Consider the following 17,962-nt stretch of genomic DNA (forward strand, 5'->3'; position numbering starts at 1 on the left):
ACTATAGACTTTAATAAAAACATTATGATTTAATACAATGATTCGTACACTAAAAACAACAATATATTTAAAATGTCTCTCATTCGTGTCTCTTTACACGATACTACAACATTTTATACAAATCGCAACGCAAAATTATCAAATATGTAGATGGGATGTGAGGTTAGAAAAGAAATTAGATATACGAGCGCGTAAATAATTATCGTAATCGTAATTAATAATAAATTATTAAAAGTATGTTACAGTTCCCTAACATTACAAAATATTAATACTATTTCCTGGACAATGAAGGTTCGGCATATCGAACTTTCACAATTTCCCTGATATCATTGGTATTTCTTGATTACATACAAAAAAGCATAGGTATAAAAGGTACGAAAAATTAAATAACATCGTAAGTGATAATTTTCTTCGTATCTTATCATTTTCGTTTTTAACAATTTTTATTCAAACGAATATCCATCGATCTCATCTATTAAGATAAAGAGAAATGTATTTAGTAGTATTCTCAAAATCGATTTACATCAGTCTTTCAATCCGGACGCTATAAAAGACAAATATCGAAAGGAAGAAGTTAATACAAAGGGCCATGGTTCATATTTATAAAAATAATCTAATGTAAAAGAGTATTTCTTGTAAATTCAAATTCAAATTCAAATTCAAATTCAAATTCTTGCATGTCGCCTCAGAAAACTATACATATCTACCTAAAAGAGTATTGGAGATATGTACATCAAATTGTTCAGCAATGAATGCATCTTCCTCTTATTATTTTTATTCTAGTTTTTATCAGACTGAATTGTTTCGGACTGAAGGATCACATTTTAACTAATTACGCTTACCGATGTTTTTACTGGTATGGTATTTATACAAAGTTTAAAGGCTATTAGCTTTAAAAGCTTGTAGAATTATCTTTTTTTGTACGATTGAATAAATGGAATCAAGTTTCTGAAACCGCAATAGGAACAGTTATAAAATAAGCAATGGCTTTCAAGAGTATTACAATGAGCTTCAGACATTATTTTTGAGTTTTCATTTTTGATTGAAATTTATAAATTATCGCGTGTCAAAGTACTCGCGTGTTAAATCTCTTGTCAATCAGACAAAGCTGGTAAAGTTTGTAAATATTCGTGTGGTTTAGTCGGTGCTGGCAATAAATAGCCATCAGGATCCAACACGTCTGGCGTACGAATAGTGACCGGTCCTTGAGGTGGCCTCGGCAACGTGTCTTGTTGAATAGATTTACCTTTAGCTTTCTCCAGTCTTTCTAATATCTCCGAAAATTTGATTCTGTCCTTAGGATCCGTTTTCCAGCATTCTCGCATTAGCTGGCAAACAAATGGCGGACATCCTTCCGGAGGTATAAGCATTATTCCTTGGAAAATTAACTTCACCACCTGGACGAATGTTTAATAAAATATGATAGATCGTAGAAATTGGAGGAAAATAAGAAGGGGATGTTATATCGTGTCGCTTGAGTTCGAGTCTGTTCGCGTTAAATTGCATTTAGCCTTAAACTTGAAGGTCTAAAACTACTTATAAGTGGTGCAGTAGCAAACAAGTAGTAAGAAAGAGCAATGGCGCGACAGGTACAAGGTAACGTGCTTGAACGAATGAAATGAAATGATTTCGTAAATTCAGGTATTTTTTGTACGATAAATATTTAGTAAACTGTTGTTTACTCTAGCAACTGACAAAATAGTTTTACTTACTTCTTCGTTATTATGTCCGTAATATGGCTGCTTGCCAAAAGAGTAGACTTCCCATAGAACCACCCCAAAACTCCATACGTCACTTTCCAGCGTGAAGCGTCCGTACATTACGCTTTCTGGTGACATCCAGCGAACAGGTAGAAGTCTGGAGCCTCCTATCTAAGGAGAATAAAAAATTCCTATTTTAATAAATCATTGAACTTATAGTAAATTATTTAGCAATATTTTTATTACCTTATAGTAATCGCAAGTATACACATCCCGGGACATTCCAAAATCTGCTATCTTAACAACGAGATCAGAACCAACCAGACAATTTCTGCACGCTAAATCTCGATGGACGAATCTTTGACCGGATAAATAAGTCATACCAGCTGCAATCTGAATAGTTATCCAATGTAAAGACTCCTGAAACAAGTAATGGTATAGTGTCGGTGAAAATAAGGAGAAAAGAACTTCGATACAATGAAGAAGGTCAGTCTTTTTAATAAGACTTACCTGAGTTAAGGGTTGCAGGCCGGGTTTCGTCGTCCTACTAAATTGTCGAGAATTCGATCGCAAAACTTCAGCTAGATCTCCGTAAGGCATGTATTCGAAAACCATCCACGGGCTGTTATTACCTTCCCGAAGTACTACACCTTTCAGTGATAAAATATTTCTGTGTCCAAACGTAGACATAATGTCGACTTCTCGCATGAAGTCTTCTTCCGCTTCGCGGGAGGCACTTTCTTTTAAAACTTTTATCGCGACGATCTCTTTCGAGTCTCCGACACATGATTCTCCTATGAAAAATGAAACCTTCGTTAGTACGTCAATTATTGCTATAATATTCGTGAAAAATAAATCACAAGACGTTCTCACGATGCTTTGATAGTATATATATGATAATGAAATATATGAAATAATGATATATATGAAAATGATAAAAACCTTTATACACTTTGCCAAAACAACCCTCGCCGATATCTTCTAAAAATACAAGAGATTCACGTTGCAGAATCGGCACTTCTGGCGAGGCGCAACTGAAATACTGTGGATTAGGTGTGTACTTATTCGCTAGCAGCAATCCCTTTTTCAGATTCATCGGTGTTCCCTGAAGAGAACATATGCAAGCATATTTTCATAACAATTTTTTAACCAGTCAAATATTTTTTACATTTTATATTTGCAAATCTAATAAGAGAGAAGTTAATTTTGTCACTAGCATACAGTAGGAATTAAAGGAAATTAGATCAGATTAAAAATCCAATCTGTTCTGAGTTTATAATTATTTCGATGTGATCCGTTTGTTATTCGTGTTATTATTTTTATTAACAATAAATACAACTATACCGATATATGGAGGAAATTGTAATTAAAACCGTGATGAGAAATTATGTTTTTCCTTGCCCGTTTTTAAGGTGTAAATTCAATATAATGAAGATAATTAAGAATGTCCCAATCAGCCATTATTAAGTTTCATTAGCTTATTTCTCTGTACATTAAGATAAGCTTGTATAAGATTGCATTTAATGAAATGTGGTCAAACAATCAGTTACGTTAATTAAAAGTATTGTACTTTATATCCTTATCTTTAAACGCCATTAATATTCTTTGAATGTCTAAAATCAAATGTTTCGAATATTTCAAACGCAGAAAAAAAAGGAAATAAACAATAATGTAAAAATATGTATGAATAAAATGGAGCAAAAAATAGTATAAATGAACATTACGTTATATTTGCTCCTAGAGAAAAAAAACCGATGACCTCGGTATAAAAATATTTTATCATTATATTTCCTTCCAAATTAAAAAATGTATGGAGTTATTGTATGACTCTCCAGGAAATATATTAATATACTCAAAAATGTTATTGTACTCAATATCATTGTATTTATTGTACTCAAGTTATAATATTACATTAGATATCAAAATTTTGTTTGAACCAACCGAGAATATTCTGTTATCCAACGTTTTAAATAACAGTGTTTTAAATGTTACGTTAGTTTTTAGGAGGCACTGCAATATTATTATTTGATTGACGTACATCCAGGGAATTCCTCTGTGACTTCACGTTATAACTCCTTTTCTTCACGCAATAGACTATACTCAACAATATTGCTAATACCGCGACGAAAGCTACGGCGATTCCTACTATTTCAGGTACCCTTAGTCTCGCTCGCTCTACCTGTTGAACAGTATGAAAATACTACAAACTATGTTTGCAGGCGATTGTACGAATATTTAAAGGTTGACGAATAATAATTGAGTCAGTAATTTGGAGTAATTACCTGTTCAGCTTCTGGAAGTGCGGTAGTGCTGTTGGTAGAATTACCATTTGGGGGTATTATATTGGGTATAGGTCGAGGTGTTAGGGGAACTAGAAAAAGTAATTAATAATGATATTTATAGAAAGATCGTTTCTTTAGTATTTGTCAAAAATTGATAAAGCTATCTTTTTTTTTTGCTTAAAGGATGAAGTCACCTTCGTTTACATGTACTAAATCTTTTGTTACAAGAAAATTAATTCGATGAAAAATAACTCGTAACGAGCGAAATTTAAACAAGCGTTTTAACAAATACAAAATTCAGATTTTTTTCTTAAGAAAAGTAATTTGCGCATAAGGTCGCTTCAACGCCGGGACGGAAGTAATAGATATAAATTTGGTTTAGAATTCAAACTGGAATGATTTATTTTAACTTCTCTAACAAGATTAAGAAAGAAAAATATAATTCCATAGCGGAAAGTCAAGGTGACTCTGATCTTTTTTTAGAAACAGCACGCTTTAACATCTTTTCCCACTTTAGGTCGTAAACGTTCAGGGACGAATAGTTTCATGCATCATTTTCCATACCGTACACGTGCTCGCGTGTATTTTCTAAAGTATATTGTGGTATAAGTATACAACGATCGACTTGCCAGAAGATTAAAGAAATATATCGAAGTAAAAATATTACTTAAAGAAAAATACGAAGAGATGCTACTTGACTCTGACCTATTAGGCGATTTGGACACTTTAAGTCCGTCGTAGGTGGTGACAAGTCGTGCGGACAAACGCACTTCGACGTATTGTCTGTGAAGCTACGACAAGCTGCTTCTTTTCCACAAATTTGAGGCCGGTCTTTGCATCCCGTGATCACGGCATTCCCATTGATAGGCAGTATTACTTCCGATTGTTGAGTGGACTCGGTGGTTGCTGATAGTTCTGAAACAATATTTACACGTTATCGCAATTTTGTCAGTTTACAGTAGCTGTACTCAGTGAGTTTACGAGTACATAAAAATAGCCTTGAACAAAATATCTGAGAATGAGCGTACATCATGAAAAGTAGAGGATTATCGAATGTGTTACCGTGTGTGTTATGAGATGAAAGAATGTTAATTAACTCTCGTCCAGCTATGATTAGGTCGAGCGACGAACGAAACAAAGAAATGTATTAGAACGCACTTTTGGTTTTCTACGAAAAGTTACTGTACCTTGGTTCTATTCCAATTCCTATTATAATATATTAAGGCAAAGATTTCCACTTCTAAAATATTCTTGCAACTCTTTAAAGAAATTATATAATATAGCCCAAAATCAGTAGGAGTAAGAGGGTTAAAGCCTGTATGGGATAGAAACGCAACTTATATAGCATAACTATGTTTTAACAATTTATGTTTCCCTTAAAACCTATGCAAGATGTTTAAAAAAAATATTGGTACCAATATTCTGCTCTTTTAATTACTTCGTGTTAATTTCAAATTGATACGAATCTCGTTCCAAAGTGAGTTTGAAGCGGCAAAGCTTCTCAGAAAGAACACGAAGAAAGCCAGGAGTCGGCACACTCTACTTATATCAAAAGTGCCGAAGTAGTTGGCGGTTTAAGGTAGAGCAGTCGAATTTACAGGAGAACGGTGGTAACGGTTAATAAAGGGCGAGCTGGTAAGAAAAAGGGCTACATATTTGGATTGGGTCCGACTTGGAAGAGACAGTGAAGGCATTCATTTCGTGCTTGAAGCTTGTAACGGGTCAAAGCGTTATCTCTGCGGTCAGCGCTCTCCGACAACGAGTCTCGCTATGTGTACCTATTATCGCCCCGTATTCCTTCCCTTCCTATGCATCTCTACGAGAATTGCCGTATTTACGAGATCGCTCGATTTCTACAAAATGTTCCTACATTTTAATTTTCCAGAAAAATGACGGCTCACTTAGGGTAAATCAGATGTATGAGACGTTGCGTCGAAACAGACCGTAGTGTTCTCGACGCGGATGGACTTGACCAATTACAGCAATTGATATGTAGTTACTTTATGTCTAGGGACATTTTGGAGCTAGTTGTCTACGCACGTTCGCTCGAATCGTCTGAGAATTTTTATGTCAAGTATTTTTGAAGATATCGAATTCTATCGAAATTGCTCAAGCTCAACGTAAGTACTTGATTCCTTTATACGAGAACGTCTAAAGATATCTTTTTAAAGACGCCACTTATCGACGTATAGTTATTTTACTTGAAAATATTTTTAATTTCAATGTTTTTACTTAATTTTGTGTAGTTGCTATATAGTCGAGAACGAAGACATTTGGAAGATCATTTTGATACTGTTTGCAGCCTAGTGATCATCCGATTTGATTAAAAATTTATTAACAATGTGATTTTAATAATATCGTTAAATCGTTCAATTTAGGTTCGAAGTTTCCTCGAAAATATTACTATAAACTGTAAATAACCAAGAAAGAAAAATTATTCCCTAAATTTGAATTTCTTTGACACGTATGAAAGATCTATTTGCTTTGTTGCCGTTATATTTTCCTTTATAAATCGTACGATAAATTCTAAAGGAAAAAATACGATGGAAGTTCAACTGCGAGTAATATAGATTAGAAATTAACGCAACTGACAATGAGCGTCCCAGTAAGCTGCAATTCCACGAAATGTAAGAGACGTCTGTTTATCGGATAGACACGCGGAAATGCGTAAGTCGTTTATAGATATAGAATTTCCAAGTTCGAAATCGAACGATTACTTTTATTTCGACGAACAGGAATATTGTTTAGCCTTTCAACTATATGATATTACCTACATCATTCATGACCTATGCACTTTGTCGTTACTCGTGCTACGTGGAAGCTGTCGATGGGTGAACGAATGACCCGCGATATCGTGCATACTTCGACGCAAAGTTGCGAGGGAATCATCCTTACCACCATTTTTATATCAGGTCCGCGTCCAACTATGTTAAATAATTACTAGTTGTATAAGTACAAGCATATTTTGAAACTGTCTTGCTTCTATATCGCGTGTCTCGTTTAATTTTTGTGGAGGAGCGATATTCAAACATAAAATAATTCAGTTGATTTATAACAATATAAACATAAATTGTGAATATGTCTACAAAACTCCTTTGATAAATATTTTCGTTTCTGAAGCTCAACGTTAGTTCATTAAGTAAAACGCGAATGATTAAAAAGTCGACGAAGTGGAAGATCAAGAAAATTGCTAACTTTATAAACCTTTTTATATTTCTCCGCATTCCTTTCCAATTGCGTGAACAATGAGTAGCTGACGATTATTTGCTAGGAGCTACGATTTGTTTTGTGCTACTACAATTTTCACTATGGTTTCGCTGCTTTTGGAAACTGAGGAGCATTCAACGTAGATATACATATCCAGTCATGTTTATTTGCAAATCTGAGCTTTAGGCCAGAGATTACAATAGAGGCATTATGTGTGCGGGTGGTTTATCCCCCGAAACGTACGATTCGCAAACCGAATCGTCTGTCATAAAACGGGATTGTTCGCGATATACTCAGGAAATCGACGAAAGTAGCTCGGTTATCAAGTTTCCTAAAAAATATAAAAGCGAGACAAATAAATTGGACTCGTTTAACGTGTTTCCTAATATAAAATTGATACGATTGTTTTAATATATTAACTAAGATTAAATTATTGAGAATTCGTGAAATTCTATAGGGAACGAAATATCGTTTTGAATTTTCATACAATTCTAATTTCGTAGAATTTCCTTCTAATGTTTATGAGTTTATCCATGTGTCACAACGTGTCCATTCAGAAACATTCGTGCAAAATTGAAAAAATATAACGAGATGAGTTACGACAGACTCAGAGGATTAACATGACGATGAGCAAACCGCTTTCCTTTTCGTCGTCCATGTCATCATTCATCAGTATTATCTGTTCGCAATACAATGCCAAGCGAACAATGGGCTCACTACTCGACAAAGTCTCCTTTTATCTAATACGATAGATATTGTTTTGGATCTAGTTGCTACCTGAGATGTTTTCTTTAAATCAGACACTATTGTTTTCTAAATGGAAAAGAGCATGGAAATTATTCTACTCGTTGTGGAAATTTCTATCTTACAATTCCTATGTTACCTTAAGGATGCCTTTTACTTTGTTAGAATCTAAGTTATGTCACGAGCAAATAATATGTAATTTAGTATATTGAGATTAGTATATCAGAAAACATTCAGCGAAATTTATTTAATTTCCAACATTATTCACAGAGTTTAAACTTTCCTTTAACACTTTGACGTCGATATGATGCCGCGCGCGTCGTCTCATCTCGCGCAAAATGTTTCGAGGTAAATATGTAAATGGAAATCTGGCGACGCTTGAAAAAATAAAAAACGTCGTTTTTCGTCCGCCGTCGGCAACGCTTGAAAAACACTAGACGTCGATTCACGTCTCCCGACGCGAATATATTAATACTAAACACTTGTCCGTGGTAATATGAATATCATGAAATTAATATAAAAAAATTCTATGTTTGTTTAGATTTCGTGCAGCTACTAGAAAAGCTTCTTTATTGTTACTCGAGCATTTGGATGCTGCGCACGTGGTTATCATCTTGGGTTAGCGTTATCGGAAGGTCGAATATGTCGATATTAAAGATAAGTTGAAGGAAGAAGTATAGGATTAGTTTTTATGTACGCTTTTTCCATTTCTCTGGGCCAGTTGACATTTGTTCCAATAAAGATACGACTAACCGGCTTTATCTTCTCGACATTTTGACTCGTACTTGAACCTATCTTGTTTCTAACGTATTTATGGAGTATACGCTCAGAGGAATTTCTGCATAGTTCTGTTTTTTTTTTTTTTTTTTTTTTTTTATCAAATAGAATTGAATACAGAAATTGTTAACTTCTTAATTCTTAATATAAATTCTTAACTCGTAACTTTCAACAATATGTGCAGGTTTAGTGGAAGACAGTTTCCATGTTTTAAAATAACGAGGATACGCAAAGTAGAATTGAGTTAAATGAACTCGTGAAAAGTAACCAGAGCAGTGCTTGTTCCTTAGTAATAATTATCTGTAGTGCTCAAATTGATGCCTTTGTACATAACTGTAGCACCTAACTTTACCTTTCAAAGGTATGAGCATTAGGTTGGTAGAGAATAAATACATTTACGTTCTATTTAATCGAGATATATCTCTACACTTTTCACGTAAATACACGATTGGTAATATTGTTAATGTAATTGGTAATAGAGAATTATGAAAAGAATATCATATTTAATATTTAATATTTAAGAATGAAATGGAGAATAACGAGGAAAATATCGTGATAAAATAGAAGGCCAACAAGCAATGACGTTCTTTTCCCCGAGACTTAGAAAATTATAAAGTATTCAGGAAGAAATAATTGTGCGATGCGATAATAAGTGACGAGAGAAGATAGTTTGAACTAAAGAAGATTACGAAAGTGTTGAATATTGTCATTCGTTCGGTAAATCCTGTCTTTATTTACTTTTCCTATTTTATCCAAATATTTTGAAGCAAATATCGATTAACGGTGAATCATCCAAGGAATTTCTGGTGTTTTTAATTTATAAAGATTTATATTCTCGCTTATCATGTTTGTAACAATTATCTGAACGTTATATTCCCACATTGGATGAATACGTGTTTCATCTTTACTCGTCTCATTTTTCGTGATCTTTTTAACAAAACGCCACACAACGCGGGCCTGTTTCTCGATTCATCAGATTAATGGCCACGATTCTTGTAACGGCAAGGCATAATTTAAATTTTATTCATTTTAAATGAACCTTCACGAAGTTCAGATCGTGCAGACACTTTTGAAGATTATTATTAGGTCGTACCGATTGCAGCTAACCCTTGATAAATCAGAATTTTAGTTGCTTTATAGCTATTGCTTGTGGCAAGCATGATAGACGCAAGTATGGCATTAGTGCATTAATGGTAGCTAATTATTAACAGTAAGTAGTTATTTATTAGTTAATTACGTTAATTATCCGAAGAAAATATAAATTACGTTTACAAAGCTAAAATGTTGTCCTTTGTTTCAATCTTCTAATCTTTTAATGCTTACTTTTGTATTTAATCGCGATAATACAAGAAATTATCTTATTTGCGCAATGTATAGTCTGTTACAAAGTATATTCGTCTTTTTTTTTTTGTTCCATTAACGTAATAAACATGTACGACGGCATTACGTTATATTATTTATAACGTTTTTGTAAAATAAACCGAAAAGTGTTTTGTAATATTATTTCGTATCGTATTTCGACAGTGATAGGGAATGCATTAAATTTTGAAACGTAGATACATCACAGTTTTATCTAAAAAGTTGTTAAATATCAATTTGACGCGTAATGTGCAATATTATTTATTGGTTTGGAAGAAAAGAGGTAAAACTAGCTCTTGAAGGGATAAAAATACAAATTTATGTGATCTTTCGTTACGCATAAACGATACAGTAAAATGTGGCAAGTAAACGCGATGAGCTGTCGTTTTTTATCTAATAGATACATTACGTTAAAATAATCGCAAATTTTTTATTGTTAAGACTAATTCTAATGTAATAAAACCTACACGTGCTATGTATATAATTCCATTTTACTATGAATAATTTTAGATTCTGTGTTGATTAAGAACTTTTCGCTATTCAAATCTTAATACTTTTTAAATAACAGTATACGTAAAAATCAGTGACAAACAATAAACTCACCGGCTCGAATTTCCGCTGAGGAAAGGCCTCTTCTTCTTGGCATTCTTCGCCGCTCCATCGCGGGTGCAGGAACCAAAATGGCAGGAAATCACCCCTGCTTTTCAAAAGAAAACTCTCGTTTCGCACTAATAAAACTTCCACTCCTTCGTTAATTACCGTCGGCACTTTAACGTTCGCGTTTTCTCATGATCCATCGTCAAACTCTAAGTTTCTGATCATCAAACCAGCCATTAAAAATTCGACTCAACAAGAGCAAAACAAAGATGCACGACGGTAATTTGTTCACATCGTAAAAAGAACAGTCACAAAACCGTAGGAAACACAATTTTGCTTTTCAAGCGTTCATCGCACTGATTGGACCGCACGTGGGCTAGAATTTTCATGAGTTCGTTCCTTCAAAAATCAAAGCACGAACAAACAGCTCCTTTGTGTATCTATGTATCCCACTAATTAAGTAACTTGTCGTTTTCAATTTCCAATTTAATTTGATATTTCGAAGCAACCAACAAATTGTATAACACAAACGCTCTTCCTTTATCCAAACGATCGAAGAAACCCACTGTACGATACGATTTTCGTACAAAATTTATCGAAGCTCTAACGTTGCCGGAGAATTGGCAATTAAGTCGTATAGTGGCATGAATAAATTTTGATCGCGTGAATAGCGATTAGAGGAGATCGATAGGAGGGTCCAAGCAAGGGTGAGGAGAGGAACGCGGTCCGAATGGCAAGGATCGAGAGACAAGGATCGAGAGAGCAAAGAGTTAAGCCGGAAGAGGAAACCCGTCGCTAGGATAAATCGAGGAGGGTCCTCTATCTTCGACGGATGCTTACTCGAAACTAAAGACCGACTAAAGACCGCCTTCGAGAACTCCCTCGCATTGGCGTACACACAAGGAAACGCGGTCACACATACAAAGGTCGGATCGTCTGTTCGTGGCACCCACATGCATCCCGAACAGCTACCAAGGATTTACGCGAGGGACGAGCGTGGTTCATCATCAGCGAGGCTCGACCTACGCTATCGGATAGACAGAAGCGACGGTTCCTCGTAATCTCGTCGCTTTTTCAGCCGACTTAAGGGTAGAGCCTCTTGTTGCGCTTTAATCTCTGACACGTGCCAACTTACGACTCCACCTTCGTTTTTAATAGTATTAGGTCGTTCCATAGGTTCGACAGAACAAGGCGGAACTTATGGGACGACTTAATATCTTCGTGACGGGTTCCGTATTGCGATGGAATCTATGTTGTAGATTCCTGTATTTTGATTGGAACGATGGAAGCAATGGGTGGCTCGGAGGCAGAGCGGTACAAGAAAAAAAAAGTCTTTAATTTGGAGAGATCGTGGGTGTTAGCTTCTGATACAAAAATCTGTACATTTTCAAATTATGTTTGTTGTACAAGTAAGGATTCTGTATATTTATGAAAAATGTGTTTAAGTACGCTTTACTGCTGAACCTCTCGATCAAAGGAAACACAATCAAAACGATTCTTATCGACTTTTGTCAAAGCAATACTCTAATAACGATTAATGCGATCTTTTATTTTCAGTAGATTTTGTTACGTTAGTTTGTTAGACACAGCGATGTCAATCCTGAACAAATAATAACCCTAATAACTGTGGTTATAGCTAAAAACTTTTCGTATAGGTCAGAATTTTAATAATCTGCATTCCGAACGAAGGTCAAGCAATTAAAATGAGCAAGCTCTTTTACTTATCTATTACGAACAAAACTCGTTTTATGTATTTACTATTTGTACTATGACTCGTAAACTATACCAAGTTATCAATTTATCAAACGTTATTTATTTGGGCTCAGAAATAATTTCATCGTGACTTTTAACGAACGATTTAAATTTACGATTTATCGTTTACGTTCTAATGGCACCTGTATACAACCATGAAATCGATGAAAGGGTTCAGATTCTTATGAGTGATAGCTTACGTGAATATTTAATGACGTTTGGTAGCGGTTTGCATTACAACGAGATTATCAATCACTATTAATATTAAGGATGTGATCTTCGAATAAGATGAAACGAAAGAACGAACAGAGAAAACCAACGATCAAGAAAGTAGAGAGTGATTTGCACAGACGTATGCTTGCATATTGCGCCACTAATAATTAACCAAGTGTATATCGCGATCGGTTTGATACACTGGTGTCCAACTGGGCGCCACTTTCCCCACTCTTGACTTGCTGTTCGTGAATAACTTGACTTTTCAGCTCCTGATCGCGATAAACAAGTCAACCCGAGTCACGACCACACAACTCTTCCATGGATACTTGCGTTTGTGTAATCTCGACTAATCGTCCGTACATAAAAATTAGCTTTTCGTCTCGTTCTATGTCGTTTTGCGTCGAAAGTGTTACGTAAATCGAGGAACAAAACATCGCCAGCATTTCAATATAAACTTGCCAATCGGAAACTAGAAATTAGTTTTGCTGAAATGTTACAGTTTGCGTAGGAAAAATTGAAATTCCTTGAAATAACAGTAATTTATGCCTGCGGTTCGATTAATGTTCAGTGATAAAAATTACGCTTTCGTTAGGTTCGAACGTCATCTTATATTCTATGATATTTTTCTCTATAATTTTGTATCAGTTTTATTATTTTATTTTACTTACCTTTTGAATGAACAATCCTTATTATTTTTCCGTATTTTCTATAAAAGGACGATAGCCGCTGCGACGTATAAGGTTTTCTAACGATTAAATAAGCTTCCCGAAAATCATATATTCCGTCGTTCCAGAAGCTTATTTAATCGATTATTATAGTTTAGTCAGTCACTACTATCGTTACTAACGCGCAGTAAATGTTAATCGGTTTCTCTTTCTCTTCAAGCAACGTTGACTGTCAGGCCTATGAAAAGCTACGAAATCTAATCAATTTAGTATCCCAAGGAACAATGATCGACTAGGGAAACAGTCACTAATTAAGAAAAGTTCATCGACATGATTTGCAACGCAGTCACGTGCATGTGTATTAATGCAAATAGAATATAATATGTTAATAATAAAATCATAAATTCTGTGACAATCAATCTTCCTTTATCGTAACGTCGCGTCTACAACCATCGAAAATTGAGGACAACTGCAGATTATTCGTATGTAGAATATTTGCCGCACTATCGCAATGTAATTAATTTTATCCTGATACAATTAACACGCATAAACTACGCTAAGGATTTTGAAGATCAGAATTAAAAGTACGACAAATCCTGTAATCTGCAGATAACGTGATCACGCTTTTTAATCATTGTATGTTAATCCTACGATTATAAGACATACAAAATAACATCATATACATAAATAAAAAGAGAGTGGCAAATATAAGAGCATAACGCTCTGTTTACGTTGATTTAATTGGACTTAATATTGAAAATAAACAATCCTATGGTAAACGAGTCTATAAACAACAACATGTAAATAATGTTTTCCACAAAAATGTACAGTTCCACAAACGTCCTCGATCTATAGTCATCGTGATCTCATGTTTTGGCATACTATTTGTTACGCCATATGTGCCTGACGGCATAAATATCATATCCACCCTCAGACAAGGTAAAATACTATTGGCGAATGACAGTAATCTTTCATCGACGGTAAGTGAACGATGATCGAGTCGGTGGCTGTTTAACGTTGATGGCTACCTGATTAAGTTCTTTAACACGTGCCACTTAATGTTCCGAAGGGACGAAAACATGGTCCAGTAGAAAGAGAAATGGGTCGGAACGGAAGAATGGTCGGCAAAGCCGCAATAGGAGGATACGTTAATAGTTTTCGAAGAGGCTCCGTCGGAATGGCGTAAGTGTTGTATATTTACACTGGCGTTACAGGCTCACACCTGGACGCAAGAATAGCGCCGCTTCTTTTTCTCCGAAGTATTTTCTCGCCAGTGCGTCGAGCGGCCCCCTAACAAAGGGGATCGTTCATTTTTCTTTCTCTTTTTTTTCGTTTCTTTCAACTTTCAGACATCTTTTTATTATTACTGCGATTCCTGACAATTGTAATCCGTCATACGATTCCTCGGTTCTTGGGTTTCTTCTTATTTAAGACAAACGTTGATGTCGCTTCGATGATATTTCACTTCGCTTGAAACATCCTTGTCTGTTTGATATTTCAGTTAATTTCTTTATTTATCTATGCAAGGAGACACGAGGAATAATATTCGAATGCGTAAACACGTGTTTTAAGTTAAAAAAACAAACGGTCGTGCGCTTGATGATGGGGCACGATGAATTTTCGCATTAAGAGAGAGCAGAACTCTGTGTGCGAAATCTGATCCGAGGAAGACATCAAGAGGGTAGTTTACACCCGCTTTAACTCGGTGATCGTCGATTTTCCTGGGTATGAAGACCGGAACAACGTCGGTATGCATGCAGATGGTGGTCGTAAGAGGGGGTGGTCTAAAATAATAAAGAAGCTGGCACGAAGATGAGGACTGTTTGTGTTTCCACAGACGATGGCCGATTCTTAAATGACGAGATGCAACTGGAAAAACGTATATTCGAAAGACAATACTTCGAATAAACGCATAGTTATCGATAGTTTCCTGTTGGCAATCGTTTTTCGTTCTAGAAAGAAAGAGAATAATAAATGTTGTTTTCTTTTGTTTCTTTCAGCCAAGAACGTAAGATATTTTTCGCTTCTTTACCTCCGTTTTTTTTTATCGTTTAAGATCAATAATTTTCATTACAAAATTTTTAACCGGTATAATAATTAAACGAACAGCACTGATCAGCTAAAAGTGGTACGCTTTATTATAAAGGAATATTTAAATAGCGTTATTGCTTTGCCTTGTAACACATTAATCTATAATTCTATTTTGTTCCCTTTTACTTGATCAAGCTGATAAATTAATCGTGTTACGTGCATAATATGCATAATATAGATCTAAAGTGAACATGCGATTCAAAAAACGGTCGATTTGATCTCGTTGTTCAGCTTATTTGCTATTAGTAGTAATATATCTGCAAAGGTATACGGTGCCAGGCTCAGTTTAAAATGAAATACAAGTACAATCCTTCATGCAAGGAATTACATTCCAGTTTGAAATTCCGATCAAGGGAATATCTTTTGGAAAACACATTGCATGGTGTTCCATATTTTGTGGATTCCACACGACCTAAGTGGGAAAGGTAATTTTATAATTCAGCAATTATTTGCAATTAATTGTATAAAAAGTAAATAACTTATTTAACGGTTTAAAAGTATCTCTCTCTCTCTCTTTATTATATTATTATCTAATTTTTAATTGATTTATTCGTAGATTAATATGGTTTCTCTTGACATTTGCATCGCTATTAGCGATCATAGCTATAATCATAATCATCTTAGATAAATTTCAAACAGAGCCAACTATAACCGGATTAGATATAATAACAGAAAATGTTAATATTGAATTTCCTCAAATCTTTGTTTGCTTCGACTGGTTTCATCTGAATCATTCGGATATACCTGAGGTAAACGTAGCTGTTATTCTCATAAAATTACCCATTTTCTCATAACTTTATTCTCATAAGATTACGTTTTGTATATAGGGTGAAATATATATATACGAAAAATTGTACAATTGGATTTTTGAAAAACGTATCGATGTAAAATCGTTCCCTCTCACTTACAAAAACAAAAACAATTTTCGTAAAACTTTTGAAGCAATGGGACCTGATTGTGATCTTTTAATTAGTGACTGCGTATACAAGTAAATATCACTTTTTAACCTCAGTTACAAACAGAAAATTGAAACAATACTTTATATGACTCATTATAAAACTTAGGGGAATAAATATATCATGTAACGCACTATTTGTAAAAGTACATACGGCTGTGGGTATTTGCTGTAAATCTAAATATTTAGAGCCACTTAAAATTCTTGATCATCTAAGGAGTTTTGAATTTAGGATGTTCAGTTCAAGTTATCCTTTAAGGTAAATATATACCTACTTTTTACAAATAAAGTCTTTCTTTAAATAATTCTTTTGCCATAAAATACAAATAATCAGTGATACTTGTATTACAAGGTCTTGAATATATCATTAAATTCAGATTTTAATTTGCAGAGTTTACTATACGCAACAAAATGTTACGAGTCCAAGTCCAGGTGAAAGAGCCCTAGTAAAAGCACATTTTCCTATAGATATTGAATTTATTGTTCATATAACGTATACAACTCCCGATATTCGTTATTTGTCTCTTCGACAACGAAAATGTTATACTAAGCAAGATATAAATTTTGTCAATTTTAATGATTGTGAAATGAAATGTTTGATCGATAAGATATTTAAATATTGTAAGTGTTTACCATGGTTTCTATCGTTCGATGGTAAAACAGAATGCCCACTTTCAAAGTATTCCTGTTTCAATAACGTTAAAACCGATATAACTCAATGTAACTGTTGGCTATCTTGCGACCATGCGTCATATAGCGTAACGCAAATACAAAATTCTTCTAAAAATACGAATCGAGTTATGTTGAGAAAATGGCCAACAGCTCTCTACAAGAGAGAAGTACGATTTGGTTATTTAGATTTACTTGTATCGTTCGGTGGTATTGCAGGTCTCTTTCTAGGATATTCTTTATTTGTATTTATCGAAATTGGATATTATTTTACTCTTAGAACTTATTGTGGAGCTGTAATTCAATCATCTCGGGAACAGTACAATATCATGACTGTTCATGTTGTGGAAAAAATTCCACAGAAAGCAGATACTAATCAAAAATATTATTTGTATATTGATTAACTCCTTTTAAAAGTTTTGCATTGTTTTGTTTAACGATATAAATTATAATTTTATCATTCCCGTGCTATTAATCCTTTCAAAGTCGCAAGATCCTTATCACGATTCCATATTTATTCAATGCTTTCACGCAGACGCATTACGATCCGCATCGGTAATTAGAAGCGCGCGTAAATAATACAGTCTTTCAAATCCTTACTTGTATCGTAAATATAACGGAGTTGGTAAGAGCTATATTGCTAAATGCCTAGCGGGATGGCACAGAGAAAGGCTAGCACCGTTCTTTATCGTTCATCGTTGCGCGTTGCGATGTTTCGTTGGTACATGCGACATTTTCGGCACGCCTCCGACTAATACGAGTGTTTATCTTTATGGTTGTGTTGAATCTATACGGAATTCTTACCAACTCTTTCCAGTTTCGCATTGTTCACAGGTATATTTTTACTTAATTGTTACTTCTTTTGTCGAGAGTATATGTCAAATTATTAGGCAATGAAGTGATAGGAATTCTCAAAATACATAGTTTTTTAACTAGATCAGACGGCAT

At 34.5% G+C, this 17,962-nt stretch overlaps 2 protein-coding genes across 3 annotated transcripts; one reads left to right on the top strand and one right to left on the bottom strand.

Annotated features, from left to right (window-relative positions):
* Positions 1-6: 6 nt before the first annotated feature.
* LOC117163455 (high affinity nerve growth factor receptor) lies at positions 7-12,830 on the bottom strand. Of its 2 annotated transcripts, none has more exons than XM_033345743.2 (9): positions 10,673-12,830; positions 4,688-4,897; positions 3,983-4,071; positions 3,739-3,900; positions 2,643-2,805; positions 2,211-2,494; positions 1,947-2,120; positions 1,713-1,871; positions 7-1,397 (listed from the first exon to the last, which is right to left on the bottom strand). In XM_033345743.2, the coding sequence occupies exons 1-9, from the start codon at positions 10,728-10,730 to the stop codon at positions 1,095-1,097; spliced, it is 1,602 nt and encodes a 533-aa protein (XP_033201634.1). In that variant the 5' UTR covers positions 10,731-12,830; the 3' UTR covers positions 7-1,094. The 2 variants fall into 2 exon arrangements, with proteins under 2 accessions (XP_033201634.1, XP_033201635.1); XM_033345744.2 differs by having other exon boundaries at positions 3,739-3,879; positions 10,673-12,829.
* Positions 12,831-15,656: 2,826 nt separating this feature from the next.
* LOC117163507 (sodium channel protein Nach) lies at positions 15,657-17,724 on the top strand. Its single transcript, XM_033345831.2, has 5 exons — positions 15,657-15,815; positions 15,947-16,139; positions 16,218-16,378; positions 16,455-16,604; positions 16,737-17,724. The coding sequence occupies exons 1-5, from the start codon at positions 15,682-15,684 to the stop codon at positions 17,416-17,418; spliced, it is 1,320 nt and encodes a 439-aa protein (XP_033201722.1). The 5' UTR covers positions 15,657-15,681; the 3' UTR covers positions 17,419-17,724.
* The last annotated feature ends 238 nt before the right edge of the window (positions 17,725-17,962 follow it).

This window comes from Bombus vancouverensis, chromosome 9, assembly GCF_051014615.1.
Source record: "Bombus vancouverensis nearcticus chromosome 9, iyBomVanc1_principal, whole genome shotgun sequence".
Taxonomy (NCBI): Eukaryota; Metazoa; Arthropoda; class Insecta; order Hymenoptera; family Apidae; genus Bombus; species Bombus vancouverensis.

Excerpts from the sequence above, each read along its gene's own strand:
- LOC117163455 (XM_033345743.2), bottom strand. The coding sequence starts at position 10,730 with ATGGAGCGGCGAAGAATGCCAAGAAGAAGAGGCCTTTCCTCAGCGGAA. Across the intron at positions 3,901-3,982 it reads CACTTCCAGAAGCTGAACAG|TATTTTCATACTGTTCAACA; the intron begins GTAATTACTCCA and ends CATAGTTTGTAG. Across the intron at positions 2,121-2,210 it reads GCCTGCAACCCTTAACTCAG|GAGTCTTTACATTGGATAAC; the intron begins GTAAGTCTTATT and ends TACTTGTTTCAG.
- LOC117163507 (XM_033345831.2), top strand. The coding sequence starts at position 15,682 with ATGAAATACAAGTACAATCCTTCATGCAAGGAATTACATTCCAGTTTG. Across the intron at positions 15,816-15,946 it reads ACACGACCTAAGTGGGAAAG|ATTAATATGGTTTCTCTTGA; the intron begins GTAATTTTATAA and ends ATTTATTCGTAG. Across the intron at positions 16,379-16,454 it reads ATTAGTGACTGCGTATACAA|GGGAATAAATATATCATGTA; the intron begins GTAAATATCACT and ends TATAAAACTTAG.